This window comes from Felis catus, chromosome D4 (assembly GCF_018350175.1).
Source record: "Felis catus isolate Fca126 chromosome D4, F.catus_Fca126_mat1.0, whole genome shotgun sequence".
In the NCBI taxonomy this organism is placed as follows: Eukaryota; Metazoa; Chordata; class Mammalia; order Carnivora; family Felidae; genus Felis; species Felis catus.
The window spans coordinates 65,347,023-65,370,307 of NC_058380.1; the positions used below are offsets into that span (position 1 = coordinate 65,347,023).

The 23,285-nt window shown below is 37.7% G+C and overlaps 1 protein-coding gene across 3 annotated transcripts in view; it reads left to right on the plus strand.

The window, feature by feature from the left end:
• The first annotated feature begins 11,341 nt into the window (after nt 1-11,341).
• Nucleotides 11,342-23,285, plus strand: part of SMC2 (structural maintenance of chromosomes 2) — a 69,946-nt gene continuing 58,002 nt past the window's right edge. For 2 of the 3 annotated variants that reach the window (XM_045042636.1, XM_045042637.1), the window contains exons 1-9: nt 11,342-11,525; nt 12,564-12,790; nt 13,741-13,890; nt 15,828-15,950; nt 17,201-17,239; nt 20,490-20,600; nt 20,775-20,819; nt 21,853-22,086; nt 22,536-22,685. In XM_045042636.1, the coding sequence (XP_044898571.1) occupies nt 12,623-12,790; nt 13,741-13,890; nt 15,828-15,950; nt 17,201-17,239; nt 20,490-20,600; nt 20,775-20,819; nt 21,853-22,086; nt 22,536-22,685 (1,020 nt within the window). In that variant the 5' untranslated portion in view covers nt 11,342-11,525; nt 12,564-12,622. The remainder of the gene's footprint in view (nt 11,526-12,563; nt 12,791-13,740; nt 13,891-15,827; nt 15,951-17,200; nt 17,240-20,489; nt 20,601-20,774; nt 20,820-21,852; nt 22,087-22,535; nt 22,686-23,285) is intronic. The other variant, XM_045042635.1, reaches the window with a different exon arrangement.

Sequence of the window (23,285 nt, forward strand, 5' to 3'; positions counted from 1 at the left end):
AAGCTTTTTAAAAATTTCACTGAAAATTGGGAATTCAACTACCAATGTGACCGGATTTTTAAAAAATTTTATTGATTTTCTAGATTCCAAGATTTTCCCCAAATCTTCATTAATGCAGCCTGCCAATTATTCCAGTTCCTGCTCCTTCCTTGGCTTTCTGGGCACCTCTGGGATTGCACTTCCTGAGCCCCTTATGGTAACAGTTGTGGTAAATTGTGAGTGTAAATTATTTTACTTTGGGTGGAACATTTTATTTTATTTTTTATTTTTAAATTTTGTTTATTTTGAGACACACACACACACACACACACACACACACACACACGAGTTGGGGAGGGGCAGAGAGAGAGAGAGAACCCCAATCCCAAGCAGGATTCGTGCTGTCAGCTCGGAGTCCGATGCGGGGCTCGATCCCACAAACCATGAGACCCTGACCTGAGCCAGAATCAAGAGTCAGACACCCAACTGACTGAGCCACCCAGGTGCCCAAGTTGGGTGGGGCAATTTAATTCTGGTTTTAGATCATCCCAGAGCTCATGTTCCCTCTGGAAGAGATCCCTCTTCCCCCTGCTGACCTACAGTGGATCTATAACATGAGCAAGAAATAAACAGTCGTTGCTTTTTAAACCTTTGATTTTTTTTGTTTTTGTTCTGTTTTCTTTTCCCATAACATAACTTCCTGATACAATCTTACTGATAGAGCCCCTAATACTTAGTGACCAGAACTGATTGATGGGCTTGGCAAAGCTTGAGGACAGCTGAATCACAGCTCAAGTACAATTTCTCTCCTTTCCAGTTCTTTGTCAGTGGAATATAAATCGGTTTAGTAATTCAGCACTTAATTTGAGATGCCAACTTGTTACCACAGCGAGCATAAGCCAGCACTTCTAATCATATGTACTCTTTAGGCTTTCCAAATTCTATGTTAAACGTTGCTAAAATAGGCTAGCTATAGTGTCTCAAATTATATCTGGAGTTTCCTGAGGTGGGTTCCACAGAGAATACAGTGAGACTAGAGATTGGTATGCAGAAAGTTAATGCGAGAGTGCTGTCCAGAACAACACCTGTGACCAAGTGCAGAAAACAGAAGTGGCCCCAGGGAGATGCCGAACTACGATGCAATCACGAGGCCTCAGCTGACTGTATGGACAGCTATTTAGATGGCCCTTTCTATTTGCCCTAGTTGAAGCAAAGGAGCTTTTGTGTCCATGCACCAACCATTCACTGGCGGTAACTGATCACAGAGAGGTGTCATTTTAGCTGGGCAGCTGGCTTCAGAGGAGAGCAAACTGGGAAGGGGCTCAGTTATGAGCTATCAGCGACCACCACTCCTGGCAGCTGAAGGAACTTCTGCCTCTGTCCTGAAGGGGAGTCTGTGGTGCGACCCAGCATCTAGTACAAGAGTAATAGAAATTCCTAATAAGATCACTGGAGCCTGTACTAGGTTATCTCCTATGGAAACTGCTACCTCTTACTTTTTGTCCACAATGATCTGTGCACTTAAACTGTTGTTTCCCAACTCCAACTGACAGAAGCATATTTACCCTTAAGGATTCAGCTCAGACACCATCTAGGAAAACCCTACCAGGAAATACCTCTTGATGTTGTTTTCAGCTATGATTGTTTTTCCTCTTTTGGACTCTCTTGACACTCTACGCCAGTCCTGTGTTATCAGTTTGCTTTGAATGGGGAAAAGGTCCTCTAAGTGAATGACTATGAAGCTGCTCATCAAATCTGAGGCGTAGAGAATTGAAGATGGAAGATGGTAGGGTTGGGGGGGATAACATGAGAAATTCAGATAGGACATTCTAGTGCCATTTGTTTCTCTGGGGTCCCACACAGATGACACTAAGCCTGGGAGACCCAGAGTATCTGCTGTTCCATGTTATGTCCTGTAAGCTAGATTCTTCTCTCTTTCTCCATATTCTGTGGACTTTCCTTATTATTATCCTAAAGCTTCAGTAGGAGATTGTTTACATGTCCCATTCTTGACTTGTCCTTGTTTCAGAGACTTAGAGGGAAAGCTTGGCCTTGTTTCAGAGACTTAGAGGGAGAACACGTAGTTTCCAGGCCTTCTGCCCCCATTCCCACCCCTGACTCCATCCCATGATGGTTGTGGTGTTAAATATTGAAAATTTTGCTTAGGGTGAGGGAAATGTCAGAGAATAAGAATCTGAGCTGTCAGGTCTAACTGTTCTTTTCTAAGTAGAACTCCTCCCTAGAGAGTCAACCTCTGCTTATCTGTTTTAATTTTTATTTTGCAGGGAAGTAATTTCTTTATACTTTAAATTAACATTATTCATATGCATGTTTTATTTCTTCATTAGACCTTAATTTACTTGAGATAAACAGTAAATTTGGGGAAATCACTAGAAGACTTAATTTTCCCATTGGCAAAATGAGTGGCTATAATTCTTCAAGGGCTCTTCTATCTGCAGAAGTTACTAATTTTATGTGAGTCAGCCTAAAATGATAGGATGTCACAATTCTAGAAAGGTTGAGAATACCTTATCTCTGGTTTCCATATTAGTTTGCTGGCAGATATGCTGCCTACATTTTTTTGTTACTGTCAAGCGAAATAACTGCTCTGGAACAGAGGGCGAGAATAACACAAAGAAAGTAAAACAAAGAAATTGCACAACAGCCATCGTCAGGAACTCAGGGGCAATTTGACTTAAAGCAGCTTGAAATTTTAAAGGAAAAACAGAAAATGCAATCTGTTTTCTCTTTTGCTTCCTGTTTCTTCTTTAAATAAGCACAGTCTATCTCCCCAAAGATTTTCCCCTAAAAACACATTGCACAGCTTGTCCTATAATTTAAATCACAATTAAGCTTCCAGTTAGAATGTATCATCATAAATCTGCTATAAATCCCCCAGTGTTCCCTTAAATTCCCTTACCCTTAAACAGCATGACCCCAGGTTTATTTTCCCTAGACATAAAAAGTTGAATTATAGCTTATTTATGAGTTTCATGAATAAGACTAATTTGATTGCCATTTGTAGAGGAATTCTCACCAGGTTATTACACTCCTAGATCCCATTAACTAATAAAAAATATACAAAATAAAAATGACTTCAAATTAGCTCAAGCAAGATTGCTGGCAACATTTCTTTATATAAAAAGAAGATGCCACTGACCATCACTATGAAGAATATTTCCTCCTGTTGCCCCTGCTCAGCACTTTGACCTATGTTAAATACAACCTACTTTTTATATACATTTACAAATCTGCCTTTTAGCCTGTCATTTATTCTTGGTGGGATATTGCTCCTTCACTGAGAATCTACTCCCTGTGAACAGTGGTTAAAGTTGTTCACATTTTATGTTTTGACCTAAACCTGGGTACCCACTATAAATCCAGACTTGACTTGAGAATGTCCAGCATCTGGTAAAATAGGTCAGCTGAGGTTTCAATGACTTGAGGGCTTCAGTAATCACAGAGAAAGGAAAATGACCGGAGGCATTAAGACTGCTAGCTACTTCTAGGGCAGTATAAGATTATTGCAAAAAGTCATGCTTTGTAATCAATAAAATAACAACTGATAGCCACTACAGTATAAGCTCCATAAGGCAGAAATTTTTTGTTGTACTGTTCACTGACATTGTAAGCACTCAAGCATTTGTTGAATAAATGGATGGACTTTAGTCCTGGCTTTTTTCTATGATCAAAGTCTAGTTCTGTGATCCTGCTTCTTCATCTATAAAATGGAGATAAAAATAAAAGAATTGTTGAGTTACATAAAGTAACTTTGGAGAAGTGTTGGGAACTTGTGCAGCACAAGTATAAATACATCAATATTTTAAACAATAAAATTTTTAATAACTTAATAAGATGACTCAAGCTAAGTCTGAAATAAGATTATTTTAAATCCCTTGAAGGACAATGATGGGCAAAACAGTGGTTTGAAACTTGCAAGCACTGTTTTTTCCCCTAAAATGTGAAGGATTAGTTAAACTTTTAGGCCTGAAAAGCCTCTGTTTTTGGAGAATCCTCTGAATGGATATTCAAGTTTATACAAATGTAGAACAATGACTCTCTGCTGAAATAGAAAGATTTTAGATATACAGCATAAAGAAAATAAACAGCATGCTTAATATTGTAACATTTTTATTAATTTAGGCAGAATCTGTCTTAAAAACATGTTTCCCTACTATGTATCGATCTCAATTATTCTATGTCTGTACATTATTGCTTGTCCTTATAGAAGTCGATAAGCATTTTGTTTTTCCAAGCAGTGACCCATAGAGATTGGGAGAGGAGACCTAGAAATGGCAGAAAAGAGTGGAAGACATGATTTTCATTGCCATAGGAACACATTGTCACAAAGGACATAAAGAGAATTTAATTTGGATTGCTGAAGCCCCACATGAATATCCCACAAATGCTGTATTTTGAAGTAAAACAACAACAACAACCTCAAACTCTTAGAAATGTATTAATGTTACATTATCCTGGCCTGAAGTCCCTTGGGAAGCAAAGGGCAAGACCCCACCCTTATGGATGGGAGTGGGATTTGGGGAGAATGGAGTATTCAATTCAGAGAATGGAGACTGAAAGGGAAAAGCCAGAGGGCTGTGGATTCTCTATCTGCCACCCACCCAGAGTAGGGAGGAGGTAGAATGGAAGTCAATGTTTAGAGATAGGGTCAGAATGGGAAAGGGAGGAGAGTGATCAAGGTAATTCCTGAGGTTCTGTGCATGTTAATGTTTGATGGAGTATACAGGTAATTCTAGGAATTTTTAAAAGGGCAAAAGTACAACAAAACAACAATCAATGTTCATTTGAAAAATCTAGAAAACAGAATGAGTATTCTCTGGTTTAGAAAGAATGACCACCTTTATAATCTTTATATGTCCTTGTAGCTGTTCAACAGTTCAGTAAATATTTATGGAGCACAACTGTGTCAACAACTGGGCTGGATGTTAAGTTTACAGACTAATAAGGCAAGACCACTGATATCAAGATGCTCACAGTGGGGAGAAACAGCATATAAATGATTAAATACAATAACATGTTAACAGGAGTCTGTGTGTGTAATAAAGGAGCACAAAGGAGGAGGAGTAATTATACTGGGCAGCAACCAGGAGGTGGTGATATTTGAATCATATTCTTTCAGTCTGAAACTGCAGCTGTTCCCCTGCATAATAGATGCGTGTTTTTACTTTACAGGTCAAAAAAGTAAGATGGGGAAACTATATGGTACTGACAGCCCTCTGAAGCGAAACACTAGAATGTGTATTCCATGGCAGATTACTCAGTTTTGTGATTATCACAGTGGTCACTGATGGTATTACACAAATAGAACACTGCTAGCTGGCATAAAAAAAAATTGCTTCAATGTTCTATCAGTGAGAAATAATCACTACCATTAACTTGCTGAACTTTAAAATATTGAATAATTTGTGGAATATATTAAATACTGCAATATTCTGCATTTTCAAGTCTTTTTTGAAAACTGTTCTTTCCCTTTACCTTAATCAGAAAGCAGCAAATGAACCCTCTAAACTTATTCATATACAACCAATATTTATTGTCTACCATGTGCTAAGCATTGAGGTATGTCACAAAGATATGTCACAATAGGAATAAAGGTCAGAAGAAAAATCTGAATGAAGGATTAAGAGACTAAATAGGGTGCAAGTAATTCCTCCAGAAATGGATCAGATCTGGGGACTGAAATAGAAATAGAAATGCACATGGGGTGAGATGTAGAGAGGATGGGTATTTCAAGTTCAGCATGTGCAAAGACACAGAGATGGAGAACATCAACATTTCAGAAATGACACAAAGTTTTTTAAAATGGCACGTACAGGGACACCTGGGTAGCTTCAGTCGGTTAAGCTTCTGACTCTTGATTTTGACTCAGGTGAGGTGTCTCGTGGTTGGTGAAATCAAGCCTCACAGTGGGCTCTGCGCTGACAGCGAAGAGCCTGTTTGGGAGTCTCTCTTCCTGTGTCTCTGTCCCACTCCCATTTGTGCTCTCAAAATAAGTAAAGAAACTTAAAAAATAAAATGGCACATACAATGCTCCATTATCTGAGGCTTTTGTGATCTCCTACACTAAATCTTGATACTTCTTGCATCAAACATTATGTCTCTTCTATGCCCTTGACTGTGCAGTCTATTTATAATGCATTCTACTCTTTTTCTCTGGTTATGTCTTTATACAGGTCATCTCTACTCAACTATGGACTCCCTAGGGACAGACTCACATCTTACTCATCTTTGTATCCCAACACTTAACATACTTCTTGGCATAAGGTAGGCATTCTATAAATGCCTTTTGAATTCATTCATTCATCCATCCATTAACAAAGTTATCACATTATCTTTTGTCATTGGTTGGTGCTTGGTTTACAGTAAGGAACACACAAAAAAAGACAAGGTGATCTAAGGAAGAAACAGGAGACTGGGAAACTAGGTTGAGAATAAATTATGGAAAGCCTGGCATGCCACCTTAAAGAGATTAGAATTAATTCTGTAGGCAATTTTCACCAAGGGTTTACACAGAGTGAAGAGATATCATATTTCTGATAGAGCAACATAAGTATTTTGTAGAACTTTAGAGAGGGCAGAGACTGGCACTAATAAGTACTACAGAAGTAGGAATTTATGTCAGAATTCAAAGAATAAGAAATACTTGTGACTCTAGAGAATTGAAAAACGATGTAGATGACTACAGAGAAAATGTTAATTACAGAAGAGGCAGGATTTGTGAAATAAAAATCTAAGGGTGAAGATGTGTTTGGATCTCATAAGAAATAATAGTAATAAAAGGGAACCAATTGGAAGAAGATAAAGCAGATGTGTATGGATTTGAAATAAAAAGTAAGATACCATCATGACATAGAGAACAATGAATAAAATGAGAATTGTATTTGAGACAAAGGAGCCAGTAATTATCTCTATAAAGGAAGGGGTGTGGCAGAACAGAAGAGGTAAGCTGAGTAGCTTTGGCTGTAAACCATGGAAGTGATAAAAGCCTGGAGAGCTGAAAAACTAAAATTACAAATATGAAATAAGAAGGGGTGCCAAGGTGACTCAGTCAGTTAAGCGTCCATCTCTCTCTCTCTCTCTCTTTTTTTTTTAACTTATTTTTATTTTTTGAGAGAGAGAGAGGACGCAAGTGAGCCAGGGACAGAGAGAGGGAGAGGCTGAGAGAGAGAAGCAGGGGTCACCCTAAGTGGGTGAGCTCACTGGATGCGAGACTCATCATGACCTGAGCTGAAGTCAGGTGCTTAACCAACTGAGCCATCCAGGCTCCAGTATCATATCCAACTCTTGATTTCAGCTCAGGTCATGATCTCAAGATTTGTGAGATTGAGCCCCGTGCTGTCAGTGAGGAGCCTGCTTGGGATTCTCTCTCTCTCCTCTCTCTCTCTCTTAAAATAAACAAACTTAAAAATATACATATATGAAATAAGAAGATATTGCATTTTATGAATATTGTGTGAAAATATTTTCTTAAAGAGCTGGTTGGCACGAGACGTCTCTGTTTTCTTAGGAAAAGCTACTTTCTATATGGAATGTAAGAATGTGAAAGCAAGGCTTGAAGGAGCAAAACAAAGATCTGACTTACGTTTTCAAAAATGAGACCTCCTCTAATATGGTTGAACTTCCCTTTATAAACTAATACTGGATAAAATGTAATTATTGTTATATAAGCCATATGCCAAACTCAGTAGCAAAAAAACAAAAAAAATATAGGAAACTCACAGTGCCAGAAATAAACTGAAAAACAGAACAGCAGAAACTGATGCCATGGTAGCCCTCCCAACATTTTATCCTTAGTTATACGGCCCAGGAGCCAGTTGCCGGGTTCCAGTGCACAAGCACAAGGCCTTGAGCCTCAGTGAGGCAGAGAAGCAGGAAAATCCTGGAGCCTTAAACAACTGCCAGTCACTGGGACTGGAAAAATTCCACCTCCTAGTCTGGAAGAAGCAAAGAAGTTTGTTCTTTGCTTGGGGCTTTGAATAGGGGTGAAAAACAAAAGGTACCTGTGAGAAATAAAACACCTCGGCCTGCAAGATATAAATTTACAGTATCTGCATAATTCAGGAACTACAAACTGAGAAATAATCATTTACAAATGCCCCAGGATATTTAAGAGCCAAAGAACCCTGGCAGAAACAAATACATAACTGTTCTGAAGGGACTCTTTCACAACTCAGGGCATAAGAGACTTCCATAAAACAAAACAACCCCATCCCAGAACAGCACCACGGGAGGATATAAATCACTATGAGTAAAACTCAGCAAATGTTGTAAACAGTAGAGTTAGGAACTCAAAAGCTGGAAATAATAGAAGTACCTGAAAGAGAAGATAAAGACACTTGATTAAAGAGGCCAACTAATGGAAATCATGATGAAAGAATATAGGCAGATTTCACAAAGAACCAAACAGAACATGTAGTACTAAAGACAATATTGTCACTGAAATGAAAATGAATGGGTCTAACCAGATCCCATAGGTGAATCAATATAGTCACCTCTTTTTCTGTTCCTTATTTTAAATTATGCTCAGCTATATTTCTTGTCATATAGGCTATATGTGGTATATTCAAAATGTGCTGCTATGCAGTACAATTTTACAATATGAACTTCCCATCATTATCAGTTCATGCCCTTGAACCCCAGTTTATCTCTCAAAAAATGAATCCACCTTTCCTTACATCTGCAGTCAAGGTAAAGTCCTTTTATTTTTTTCTTCTGTCCTAAATTGCAGGGAGAGAGGATTCATCAACGTCCCAAGAAGAGCTACTTTAGGACTCTAAAATTAGAAATGTGCATCCAGGGAAAAAGGGTCCTTCCCAGTGCTCTGGAAGAAAAGACCAAATCTTTTTCCTAGGTCCCTCTTATGGCTTGATCAGTGCCCCTGTTGGTACTGCTGCCTTGTACATAAGGACTAAAACTCTACCAGCCTGCCCATCTTGAAGCTTTCAAAAGATTTTGATCCATGATAATGAAACAACAACAGTGCTCTATTTTTACTACATTTACTCTACAGCCTATCTTTACTTCCAGACTTTCCCTTTCCAAATTAGGGGAGTGTTAGTGGCTTTGTGCCTTGGTCTTCTTCACTTCCCTGTGATCTTAGGAGGCAGTTGTAAGTAAGCCATTAGTTATTTCGTCATCATTCCATACGAACAGAAATTCCTTACTGTTCCTGGCCTGCTGGAAAACTAAAACAGATACATCTCTCCCTTTATAAGCAATTTTCATTTAAGTAAATACTTTCAGTGGGAGTAGGTATGTATAGTCTTATAAGTACTCATAAGTGCTCATCCAGAAGTGCATTTGCATATGTTTTCATCCATTTGACTTAAATATATGTGAATTATTAATCTATTAAATAAGTGCAAAGGCTAATTGTGTCCATTTTCACCCCAAAGAAATGTTTATTTCACAACTTGGTAAAACCCATTTTAGGGTTTGTTGGCAAATTAAAATTCTTTACTCACAAAGTGATGGAGACATAGTTGAAAATAAATGTATATTAAAATTGAATACACCATTTGTAACCAGGATGGAGCCAGACAGTAGAATGCTAAGCGAAGTAAGTCAGAGAGAGACATACCGTATGATTACACTCACGTGGAATTTAAGAAACAAACGAGCAAAGAGAGAGAAAGAGACAAACCAAGAAACAGACTCTCAACTAGAGAACAAACTGACGGTTACCAGAAGGGAAGTGGGTGGGGGGAATGGGTGAGATAGGTGATCGGGATTAAGGATTGCACTTGTAATGAGCACCGAATGATGTATAGATGTGATGAATCACTATATTGAATACCTGAAACTAATATAACACTCTATATGTTAACTATACTGGAATTAAAAACTTAAAAAAAATTGAATAGAACCAACATATGTGAGCTGTAGAATGTAGGGAATGCAGAAACCAAGGCAGAGAGATAAATGCTTAACTAAAAAGATGTTAGGCCAGTAACCACTGACATTACAGAAGGGGGTGGGATATGACAATACATAGTTCTTAAGTAAACAAAACTAACCCCCCCCCCAAAAAAAAACCCACTTATTTTATCCTCTTAGGAAGAGAATGAATTTCAAAACATAGGCCCATTATTGGCGGTTCTTGATAGTTCTACTGGTGTCCAATGCTGCAAAGCCATTCCTGGGTGAAGAAATTTTAAACATATGGCTTAAAATAGCATACCAGCTACACCATTTTATACCTCACATAGGGACAGCACGACAGTGCAATCTGCCGCTGTCCCTCCTTAGTAGTATCAGAATGCTCAACTGTGAGTAAACTGGTCAGTTTTGTTTGTTGATAACAGCACACACTGATAAATACAGAATCCTATTAATGGTACTGGATTCTGAACACGAAGAGGAATAGTATATAACCATTTAACAATACGCGATATGAAGCTACACTGCTTGGGAGCAAATCCCAGCTTCTCCACTTATTACTTGGAGTAAGTTGCTTGACCTGTGTTCGCTCACCTGTGAAATGAAAACAATGTCACGGGTTTCACAGAGTTGCGACAGGATTTGAAAGCCCTTGGAACCCAGCCTGGCATAAATATTAACAATCCGGTTTCCAAAGAAATTCTGTGAAATGTTAGTTCTGCCACTGCTTTAACGGAAGCGCAGGGAAAGAAACACCTATTTGCCCACCACCTGCCAGCCCCACACAATTTCCTATGGGATCAGCACAGCTCTCGACAGCGAGTACTAACGTCCCGCCCCGACGCGAAATTTGAGATGAAAAAGCCCGCCAGAGACCGGAGCCGAGAGGGGCGGAGCCAGAACGCCACCCCACCCCCCCAACAGTGCCCCGAAGTTCTGCGCCTTCCAGGACCGACAAAGCACAGCTTCTATTTTTGACAAATCTGAGCCAAATCGGATAAATTCTGAGTCTTCTGAAATACACTGGTAACACTACTTAGAAGCCTTCCCGCCTCCCTGCCTTCAGGACTCTGAGAAAGCTGTCGTCTGCACCAGCTAGTTTCTCCCCCCCCGCCCCCCGCAATACCCGCGAGACTCTGGACGGGGCGGGGCCACCGGGACAGCCCGAGGCCAGATGGGACCTGAACTGGGGTGGGGTTGGCGAAACGCGAGGCCCTTGACTGCAGTATGGGGCTGCCCGTGGGGTGCCGGACGCCGAGCTCAGCAAATGCCGCTTTCTCCTTTAGTCTTCAGGTCCCAGCTCTTGCATCCCTGGAGTTACCATTGTCGTGACGCTCTTTCCTAGCCCTCTGTCACTTTGATTGTTCGATGGGAGGGAAAATTAGAACCTCTAAGTTAGGCATCTCATAGGCACCTGGCAATGAAATCGGCAGTGGAGGTGGGGTCCTTTGCTCGCGCCGAAATTCAAAGGCATAAATATTTCCGGCCTGGGTGTAGATCGCGGAGTGAGTGTCTTAGCCACTATGTTGCAATTCGCTTAGTAGCGCCCAAGGCCAGGCAAGGGTGAACCCAGTCTCTGTTCTTGTGACCAGGAGTAGCTTCTGGGGAGCCTCAAGCCCGGAGGGCCTGGCGCAGTGGTGAGGCAGGTGGGTGAGCGGGGCCGGTTGGGCCTAGTCGGGCATTCCTGGCTGGAGAGGAAGATAGGGTTTTGTGTGTGTGTGTGCGTGGAAGGAGGGATTAGCAAGACTGGACCTCAAACTAAAATTAGTCCTAACGGGTTCCTGGAAGAATGTCTACTTTCTCTCCAGTCTTGGAGTGGTGCAAACAATTGTTGATAGAAAGGCCTGGTGGGGCGAGGGAACAGGCTGAGTGAAAACAGAATCTTGAGAATATATGGGGTTCATCTATTTAAGTAAATGTTGACGGACTCCCCGCGCCCTCGAGTCAGGCACTATTAGGGCATACAGCGGTGGAACAGGCGAAGATTTTACAGAAACTTTCATTATGATAGTTTGGGTAGACAAATACAAAGATACTGTTTAGCGTCATCTTTTTAATTTCTTAAATGTTTATTTTTGAGAGAAACAGAGTGCGAGTTGGGGAGGGGCAGAGCGAGAGGGAGACAGAATCCAAGCAGGCTCCAGGCTCTGAGCTGTCAGCACAGAGCCCCATGGGGGGCTGGAGCCCACGAACCTGAGATCAAGAGGCTTCACCGACTGAGCTACCCAGGCACCCCAGTTTAGCGTCATCTTTAAGTACAGTGAAGGAAAAGGCAGAGGGGATGGGGACAGGTGCGTTTTTATATAGAGAAGTCAGGACCTCAGTATGGTGACATTTAAGCAAAGTCGTGAGTGTAGTAGAGGAGAGTGAGTCATGTCTGTATCAGGGAGAAGGACATTGGGGGCAGAGGGAGTGGGATATGAAATAATCGGTAGTTTCTGTTAAGAGTATGATAAAAATGGAAGGGAAGGCTGGAAAATTAAGTCGTTGACTTCCAGGTTGAATTAATGGTTTAATTAACTTCTAATTAAGTTGGAAAAAGTGTCCTTACTTCAGAGGAAGTAGCTCAGCAAGTGGCTCTTTTATTTCTATTAAGCCATTAAGTCGTTTTTATGTTTTAGTCTTTCTACATACGTCATGATTCCAGATTTCTGTTCCATTTATTGTATTTCTGTTTTGTACAGAACTGCTTTGTGGCCTGTTTTGATTCCTAGCAGCTTACCTGTCCAAGTCAGTAGTGAAGATGCATGTTAAGTCCATCATTCTTGAGGGATTTAAGTCCTATGCTCAGAGGACTGAAGTCAATGGTTTTGACCCCCTCTTCAATGCTATCACCGGTTTAAATGGTAGTGGGAAATCCAACATATTGGACTCCATCTGCTTTTTGCTGGGCATCTCCAACCTGTCTCAGGTAAACTTTCTGATATATGTGAATTATAAGTTTGGGGAACCTCAAGAGAATCCTCATTGAACTTGGACACTATTGCCAGTTTTCTCTTCATTTGCATTTTGAAGTTTATGTGAATTATCTTTTTTTTTTTTTCATTTCTATTGGGTTTTTACTGAACTTAACCTACCATTCTTTGTTTAAAATTAGAATAAAGCTTGAGTTTTCTATAATCCAGGACACTTTTTTTTGTTTGTTTTTTGAATGAAGTATAGTTGTCATAATCTAGGGCACTTTTAAAAGCCTTGACTGCATTCACTATAGGAGGGGGGGGGGGTCAGTAAAGTTTTTTGTAAGAATCAAATAACTTGTCTTATAATGTCAAACAATTTACGAGTACTTTAGTACTTTACCAAATTCTGAAATAACCATACAGAATTATTTAATATGTTTTTATATGGAGTTTAAATACAGTGCATATACTTCACTGCAGTCCTTTAGAGCTAGATGTTATTACTCTACTTTTTTTTCTACTCTATTTATAGATGAGAAAATAGAAATTTAGTGTTGCCTAAGGTTCATCCCCTTAAGATGTTTGGAGCAGCCCTCAAACTCAGGCATTTGGGAGTCTTATTCCAGAAGCCGTATTCCTACCCGCTCACTCTGCGTTATAATGCCTTTTCAGGGTCTAATGGGATTGGATGAATAGTGAAATTCTTAGATGCCGTCTTCCTAAATCTTTCAAATGAACTTCAGCTACGAAACGAATAGAAAACAATCCAGTGCAGGGTTGGAACAGTTTTGTGGGGAAAGGCACTCATTTTATGTGGTTTCCCATTTTCCTTGCTTTCCTTGCCTGGCTGGCTACTTAGTGGATACTGCATGGGTGGTTTTCCAACAGTAAGAAACCCATTTTTAGTGCCATTTTATGCAATATGGGGTTTTGTAATTGACAAACTTTTCTTTTGTTTTAGGTTCGGGCTTCTAATTTACAAGATTTAGTTTACAAAAATGGGCAGGCTGGTATTACCAAAGCCTCCGTGTCTATCACATTTGATAATTCTGACAAAAAGCAAAGTCCTTTAGGATTTGAGGTTCATGATGAAATTACAGTAACGAGGCAGGTGAGTGACTACTAAATATTTGGATATCTAAGAACTTTTGGCTGACACGTTTTTTGGCAATGAGACTGCTGGAGAGAGAAAGTTTATGAGCAAAATTGATCAAAAACTGACTAGGTTTCTTAAGAATATCTTCCTTATGTTAAAAATTTGATCGTGCAAATTCCACCATTTACCAAGAGGATTGAAAGGGATCTAAAAAGCCATCAATCAGGATAAGCACTAATAACTATGCTTTAAATCTTGAACTATACTTGAATTTTCTCTGTACTGGAGTACCTCTAATAGTTGGGATCTTGCCATCTTCTGAGGTAACCTATTGTTACTGGATGAGTCTAATTAGAAAGTTATTCCTATAAAATGAGCTGAAGTACTGTCATCAAATTTTACACATTAAATCTGATTCTTTGAGAGCATCAAAAAGCAAATCTAATGTATTCCATGTTTTAATATTTAGGTGTTTAAATATTTAATATTTAAGCTAAATCTCTCTAGGTATTTCAATTGATAATTGTTTCTATTTCCTTAACTTGTCTAATCACACTGAATACAAATTTGCTCTAGGTTCTTTATGCCTTTTTTAAATTATTTTTAATGCATGGTCCATCAAATTGCATGTCCCAGAATTGGTCTCCTTAGGACAGGATTAAGCAGAATTGTCACTTCTTTCATTTTACGTACTCTTCTATTTTCCCCAGTATGTCTTTGGAGAGTTCATAATATGAGTTCATATCCACTTCACTTAAACTCTGGATTTTTTAAATGTGTGTTATTAGCTGTGTTACTGCCATTTCTGTATGTAAGCAGGTTTTTGAAACCAAAGCAGGGACCATACGTTGTCCTTTTTTCTTACTATAGTCCTGCAGTGTTTTTACTTTGTCAGTTTTATGTTTAAAAATTCTGTTAAGTCCTTTTGACTCTCCATCTTAGCATTATGTAATTTATCGATTCCCTTTTCTATTTTAATAAAAACCTCTAGTTAAAAAAAAAGTAAGACATTGACTAGTTTGAGACAAAATCCTGTTCTTTGTCATTAAGCATCCATCAAATACTCACCTTTTAGGAATTTTTAGTAAGTCTCCTACTAATCTACCTAAAATTCCTGTCCTCATATAATCCATGTGCCTACATTTTCACCAAATTTTTGTTAGAAAGACTTTGTTAAAATACTTAGGTGTATACTAGGTTTATTGTTCCAAATATAGTAGTATGTGATCTATCAGCTTAATGCTTCTGTCAAGAAAAGAACTGAATTAACACTCATTCAGTATTTTATTAAGTGTTTGCTATGTGCTGGGCAATCCTGAAGGCCCTGGGAAATACAGATAGAAGAAGGACCTCAAAATAGGATGGGTGAGATGATTATACCCAATAAGTGACAATGTAAGTGCTATAGCAGAGTGTGAACACGCTGATGTCTGGTATAAGTTGTTCTTTGAAGCTCCATAATTACTCTTTTTCTTTCAAGTATTCACAAGTCATGTCTTTATTGACCCATTTTAGAATCTTGTCAAGGATCAAACTATCACACTGCTATCAAACTCCTTGTCTTTAGTTTTTAGTATCTGACTTCTGTTTTTTGGAAATTAAAAAGTGGAGGAAGGAGGGGTTAACCTCTGAGGGTGGGAAAATTCTAAAGAATGATTAGGTATAGAATATGTTTTATACATACTAGGAAACATAAAGTCAAAAGTGACCTTAGAGATTTAGTCCAACGCATGAGAGATTAGGAGGCTTGTGTGTGGAATGTCCTTGGATTAGAAACCAATTGACCTGATTCTGTATTCTTTTTGACCATGTCACACTTCCTCCATTATTTATTCAGGATTGGTTTTATTTATCATTAGTAGGACAGAACAAACAAGTGAAATATATTTGGAAATGTATCATCTTCAAGTTTTATATATTCATTTATATCTTTTAAAATATTTCCCTTTTAGGTGGTTATTGGTGGTAGAAATAAATATTTAATCAATGGAGTAAATGCAAACAATACCAGAGTACAAGATCTCTTCTGTTCTGTTGGCCTTAATGTTAACAACCCTCACTTTCTCATCATGCAGGTATTTTGTTTGTGGCCTTTATATATGCTTTGACATTGTTTATTTTTTATGATACTATAATACGGGAATTGATTCTTTTTGGGTTTTTCGTTTTTTATATACCATTACACTGGTGTTTGGGCACCTGTTAAGAGGTTGATTTAGTTAATATGTACTGATGTGTTCTAACATACACATTTGAAGTTTGAAGAATGTCTGGAAATAATTTTCCTTGACTTACAAGAATACACTATAAAATTTTTTAAAAAGATATTGTCATAATATATTCCTTTTAAAGGAATTCCTTTGAGTGTTGGACTCAAGCATTTTGTTATTTCAAATATATATTAAATTTTAAGAAATGTTTTTACTTAGGGGCACCTGGGTGGCTCAGTCGGTTAAGTGTTGGACTTCGCTCAAGTCCTGATCTCACGGGTTCTTGAGTTCATGCCCCATATCGGGCTCTGTGCTGACAGCTCAGAGCCTGGAGCCTGCTTCAGATACTGTGTCTCCTTCTCTTTTTGCCTCTCCCCCGCTCATGCTCTGTCTCTGTCTCAAAATTAAACACTAAAAAAAAAAAAAAAAAAAAAATTAAAAAAAAATTTTCTTACATGGAGACTTATTCAAGTGAAAATTAAGTGCTAATATTATCTTGTCCTTACTTGCCTCATCCAGCTGTCTTCTTAGAAAGTTACAGCAAGGTCAATGGCAGGATCCTGATGGGACCAAAATAACGTTATTTTCAGTATATCACAGCCTCAAGTCTGAAAATTTACTTTAAATGAATCGAAATCATAAGTAATATGATGGTCTGAGAATTGGGTAGTGGAATTTTGTTTTGTTTTTTTTTTGGTACTGATAATCTGGCATTGAAATGAAACATGTAACTATTCTATTTGAGGCCCAGAATTTCTGTTTCTAGAAATTATCTTGGAGTGCAGCAAGTAAAGAAAAAAATCAAAAGATGTCCAACAATTATGCTAAATTGTATATACTTATGTATTTATATACTTATTGGAGACTTCTGTATCATTAATATTGTTTCAGAAATATGATCTGAGTTGACTTTGTGTTATTTAAAAACTATATTACTGGTAAGTGAAAGTGTGAATAGCAGAATTCTAGAAGAAACATCTTTTCATGTAGGTAAGAGAAAGAATTCCCAAAAGGTTGGTATATTAGGATATAACAACTTCAGTGCAGGTAAATGTGTATGCCTTTAGTTGACTCTAATTTGTTATCATTACAGTAACTGCCATTTTATTTTTCAGGGCCGAATTACAAAAGTATTGAACATGAAACCTCCAGAGGTAAAGATACTATTTGTAGACAATAAAAGTAATAATTGTAGATACTGTTTTAATCTTCTAAGTCAATTTTTAAACATAATTTCTTCTATTCTTAAAATTCTTAGGAACATTATTAAGAATAATTAGTAAAGAAAGTTTTTTGTTTTTTTTTTATTGTTTGGCACTCTGGCCCCCTACCTTTTTAAAGCTATATGACATTACCTTTCTGAGCTTTAGTTTCCTCATCCGTAAATTAGAGTCAAGAGTCCTTACCTCAGGTATTTTCTGAGGATTAAATGAGAATGTATAAGAAAAGGCGTGGGCAGAACATTGTCGAGCAGATTTTTTTTAACATTTTTTTTTTTTTTTTTTTTTTTTTTTAAATTTTTTTTTTCAACGTTTATTTATTTTTGGGACAGAGAGAGACAGAGCATGAACAGGGGAGGGGCAGAGAGAGAGGGAGACACAGAATCGGAAACAGGCTCCAGGCTCTGAGCCATCAGCCCAGAGCCCGACGCGGGGCTCGAACTCACGGACCGCGAGATCGTGACCTGGCTGAAGTCGGACGCTTAACCGACTGCGCCACCCAGGCGCCCCAACATTTTTTTTTTTTTAATGAAGGTATAAGTGACCTATTAGTTTCAGGTATGCAATATAGTGATTAATATATGTAGACATTGCAAAATGATCCTTATAAGTCTAGTTAACATCCATTACCACATAGTTTCAATTTTCTTTTTCTTATAACTTTTAAGGTTTACCTTCTTAGCTCTTAGCAACTTTCAAATATAGTATTATTAACTGTATTTTTACAGTTTTATTAACTGTAGTCACCATCCTATATATTATATCCCCAGAATGTTTGTAACTGGAAGGTTGTACCTTTGATCACCTGTACCCATTTTGTCCACCCTTTAACCCTTATTTCTGGCAACCCCTATGTTCTCCAGGATCTCATTTTTTTTCTTTTTAGATTCTACATACAAATAAGATTATACAGTATTTCTCTATCTCTGCCTGACTTATTTCACTTAGCATAAAACCCTCCAGTTCCATCCACGTTGTCACAAATGGCAAGATTGCATTTGTTTTAGGGGCGCCTGGGTGGCTCAGTTGGTTAAGCGTCCGACTTCGGCTCAGGTCATGATCTCACGGTCTGTGAGTTCGAGCCCCGCGTCGGGCTCTGTGCTGACAGCTTAGAGCCTGGAGCCTGCTTCGGATTCTGTGTCTCCCTCTCTCTCTGCCCCTCCCCCACTCGCGCTCTGTCTCTCTCTGTCTCAAAAATAAATAAACATTAAAAAATTTAAGATTGCATTTGTTTTAAATAGCTGAATAATAGTCCATTGTGTATATATACCACATTTTCTTTATCTGTTCATCACCAACACTTAGGTTGTTTCCATGTCTTGGTATTATAATGCTGCAGTGAACATGGGGATGTAGGTATCTTTTCAAGTTAGTGTCTTTGTTTTTTTTGGCTAAATACCCAGAAATATAATTGCTATATCATATGGTAGTTCTATTTTTAATCTTTTAAGGAATCTTCATAGTTTTCCATAATGGCTGCACCAATTTACATTCTTACCAACAGTATAGAAAAGGTTTCCCTTTTCTCCACATTATCACCTGCACTTGTTATTTCTTGTCTTTGTGATAATAGCTATTCTAACAGAGGTAGTTATCTCATGGTTTTAATTTGCATTTCCCTGATGTAATGATGTTGAATACCTTTCATATACCTTTCATCTCTCTATCTTTTGTGAAAAAAATGTTCACATCCTCTGCCCAGGTTTTAATTAGATTGTTTTTTTCCTATTGTGTTGTATATGCAAGTTCTTTATGTATTTTGATATTAACCCCTTAGCAGATTCATGATTTACAACTACTTTTTCTTCTTCCCTACGTTGCCTTTTCATTTTGTTTATGGTTTCCTTTGCTATGCAGGTTTTCAGTCAGAAGGTAGTTCAGTCAGATAGAGTCCCACTTGTTAATTTTTGCTTTCATTGCCTTTGCTTTTGGTGTCAAATCCAAAAAATTTTTCACTATGACCAGTGTCAAGGAGCTTAACTTCTGTGTTTTCTTCTAAGAGTTGTATTGCCCAGTATTAAAAGAAATTTTGACTGTATCAAGCAGCCTTTCTCAACCAGTGTTCCATATCAGACTTAAACCCTACAGAAAAAGATTTAAGTGAAATTAATTCATTGCATTCAGTGGATTGCTTAGGGTATTAAGACTTAAAGTTTTTTTTCTTGGAGCCCCCTTGAAAAGAGTTGGTGTAAAGGAATGAATGTTTTCAATAAGAACAAAGGCTCTTTAGTTACTATTTTTTATTGAGAACTAAGGGGAAAACTGATAATTGGTAATAGCAGTCTGATTTGAACGTAGGTCATGCATATTTTCTTTAGATAACGTCTTAAGGGAAACTTCTAATTTGAAACCTGCCAAATACATAGAAATGAGAATAGTTTTGAGAGAAATAATCCTTTTGAGATAAGGATTGATGGTGTGTAGAAGCTTCTGAAAAAGGAGTGCTGGTAAAATTGTTTTACTTAGGAAATTATAATTGATAAGTACTTGCCTTTTTTAGAGTGCTTTTTACATGAATTATTTTGTGTAATTCTCAACAGTGTTGTGAGATATTATCCATACGCTATGGATGAAGAAACCGCAGCATAGAGAAGATTAAGTTATTTGCCCAAGTTCTTAAAGCACATGCCACAGTTGGGATGCACATGTTATGTCATGCTTCATCCTGTTGGCACAAAATGGCTGAAGTCTCTTGGAACAATTTTAAGTAGAAGCTTCTAAAATGAAAACTGAATGTTGGTAGCCTTTATTTTTTTTAAACTTATGTTTGAAGGAAAAGAGGAGGAATTATTGGCTTCAATTTTATTTTTTTATTTAAAAATTTTTATTTTTAAGTAATCTAAATACCCAACATGGGGCTCAAACTCAACAACCCCAAAATCAAGAGTTGCACGCTCTACTTGCTGAGCCAGCCGGATGCCCCTGGCTTCAATTTTAAAAGAGATTTACTCTGCCTCAGTGTTGCATGAAGTTCAATTTTAGAATTGGAGTAAAGGCCAGAAATGTTTCTTGAATGTTAGGGCTATGGGCAATACGTGCATTTTTATGTACTTAATGTCTCTGGTCCATTTGGGCCTTTATTTTGGTAATCATGCTTAGTGAGGTTAAGACCTTAAATGATATACTTAATGTAAACTCCAATGAGATTTATCTTGTATTCTTCAAACATTAATTGTCTTTCCAGATTTTATCCATGATAGAAGAAGCAGCTGGAACCAGGATGTATGAATACAAAAAAATAGCTGCCCAGAAAACTATAGAAAAAAAAGAGGCTAAGCTGAAAGAAATTAAGACGGTAATTAAATTTATATAAAATGTTTGTAAAGAGTAATTTTGCATTTAGTTTCCCTGCTGTAAAGAGGAAATTTCCCCTCCCCCAGTTTTCCTTAAACTTCCATGCTACTTTTCCTTTCAGATTTTTTAATGGTACTTTACATACTGAAAATTTTGATTTTCCTTTATTTTCCAGATACTTGAAGAAGAGATTACTCCAACCATTCAAAAATTAAAAGAGGTATACACTGTGTATGTGAGGACAGCCATCTAGAATGTCTCTCAAAATTGGTGACAATTTTTCATTGTATTCAAGATCATACACATAGAGATGAAATGTACACCACTTCTCAGGAATTTTTCTATGGGATAAGATAAGGAGTTAGAGTTGGTACTTGTTAATCAGACTTCTGCTTATAGAGGACATGTACTTCATTCATACCTATTAATCATAGTGATTTTGGAAAATGATCTCCCAGATGGAGAGGTAGAATTGAGCAGAACAACATGTCTTGAGGACATGACACTCCTAGTAATCCTGTTGGTAGAGTGAATAATTTCTAGGATAATAGGGGCTACCACTGCAATTATTGCTGTCAAGATCATTGATAAGTGACAGGTACTAAAACAAATGTCCAGGTCTTTTCTATCATCTTTGTAGCTTGTGACATAATATTTCAGTGAAAAAATGCATTTATAGCACATTGGTTTTAAACTTTCACATGCTCATTAAAATTTGATACTTCTCAGAGTTGTATTCTGAATCCATACAGTAATGTGGATGTTATTGGCAAATCTGAAAAGGTGTGGTTAGGGATTTTAATTATTCTGTCTGCCCTAGGGGGTCCTTATCAGAATCAAGTTTAATAATGTGTGAGCAAATGTTTGTAAATAGTTACATGATTGAATGTTGGGTAGGCATCTTGGTAAATACTATTTCAAAATACATGTAATAATGTATCATTGGTGGTTGTGTAGTTTGTAGACTACTTCCCCCCAGTCTGTGAACCTTGTGTCCACATTTCTTTGTTAATCCCAACTGCCTGATTATATATTAAAAGAAACAACCACACAGGATTCACTGGAGATGGTATAATGGTATCTGAAAAGCTAGAGATCTAATGTTAAAATTTCTATAATCCGTGATCACTAATCTAAGACAAAGTCTATTATGTGATGGGAAATTTTATACATGTTGCTGTAGTTTGAATCTTTCTAAGTTTGTTGAAAATTTTGAAGTTTGAGTTATACTTTATTGGTGATTTCTCTTCCAGGAAAGATCTTCCTACTTGGAGTACCAAAAAGTAATGAGGGAAATAGAACATTTGAGTCGTTTATATATTGCTTATCAGTTTTTGCTGGCTGAAGATACAAAAGAACGCTCAGCTGAGGAGTTAAAAGAAATGCAAGATAAAGTTGTAAAGCTTCAAGAAAAATTGTCTGAGAATGATAAAAAAATAAAAGCACTTAGCCATGAAATAGAAGAGTTGGAAAGAAGAAAAGATAAGGTCAGACATAATATGTAAGAACAGATAATATACTGTGGAAAAAAATTGTAGTAAGTGAGGTCCACTGGCATTGTCTTCTGTATTGATTATCTTAACATGTGATAATAACATAGCTTATAAAAAGTAAATCTTACAGGGGTGCCTGGGTGGCGCAGTCGGTTAAGCGTCCGACTTCAGCCAGGTCACGATCTCGCGGTCCGTGAGTTTGAGCCCCGCATCGGGCTCTGGGCTGATGGCTCAGAGCCTGGAGCCTGTTTCCGATTCTGTGTCTCCCTCTCTCTCTGCCCCTCCCCCATTCATGCTCTGTCTCTGTCTGTCCCAAAAATAAATAAACGTTGAAAAAAAAAAAAATTAAAAAAAAAAAGTAAATCTTACAGAAGTTATACAAGAACATGATGACATGAACAAATTACAAGTATGCTGATTGGATTGGCTGCATTTGATTATAGGAAATTGGAGGTATACTCCGATCTTTAGAAGATGCTCTTGCAGAAGCTCAGCGAGTTAATACTAAATCTCAAAGTGCCTTTGATCTCAAGAAGAAAAATCTGGCAAGTGAAGAGAACAAACGCAAAGAGCTGGAAAAAAATATGGTTGAGGTAAGTAAATAAGAAGCTTGATTTAATTTCTCTCGGTTACACTTATCCATTTTATTAATATTTATTGAGTGTACGCTACGGACAGTATAGTTGTTTGGGCTGAGGATATAGCAGTGGACAAAATGACAAATATGGACAAAATGCCTTTTGGGTATTCCAATGAGAATGATGGGCATTGGGCTTTGGGTATTCCAATGAGAATGATGATAAAATAAATGAAATCTACAGTGTGTTATATAGTGATAACAGATTTGGAGAAAAAGCAGGGTAGAGTTTTAGGAATATAAGGGAGGTGGGTAAGGTGTGGGTTTTTAAATTGGGTAACCACTGACAGTCTCATTGAGAAGGTGCTATTTCATTAATAAGAACTGAAGGAAGTCAGAGAACCATGTAAATAAATTGGTTGTGGGAGAAGATGTACGAGGCAGAAGAGCAATTGCCCCAGGTGCCAAAGATATTGGAAATATAAGGAGATTGATCAGTGTGGCTCTTCAGCACTAAGTAGTAGGAATGCAGAAAGGTAAAAGGTGTAGGATCACATGTGATTTTATAAGACACGTGAAGGACTTTGACCTTTATTCTGAGTGACATGGGAAGCCA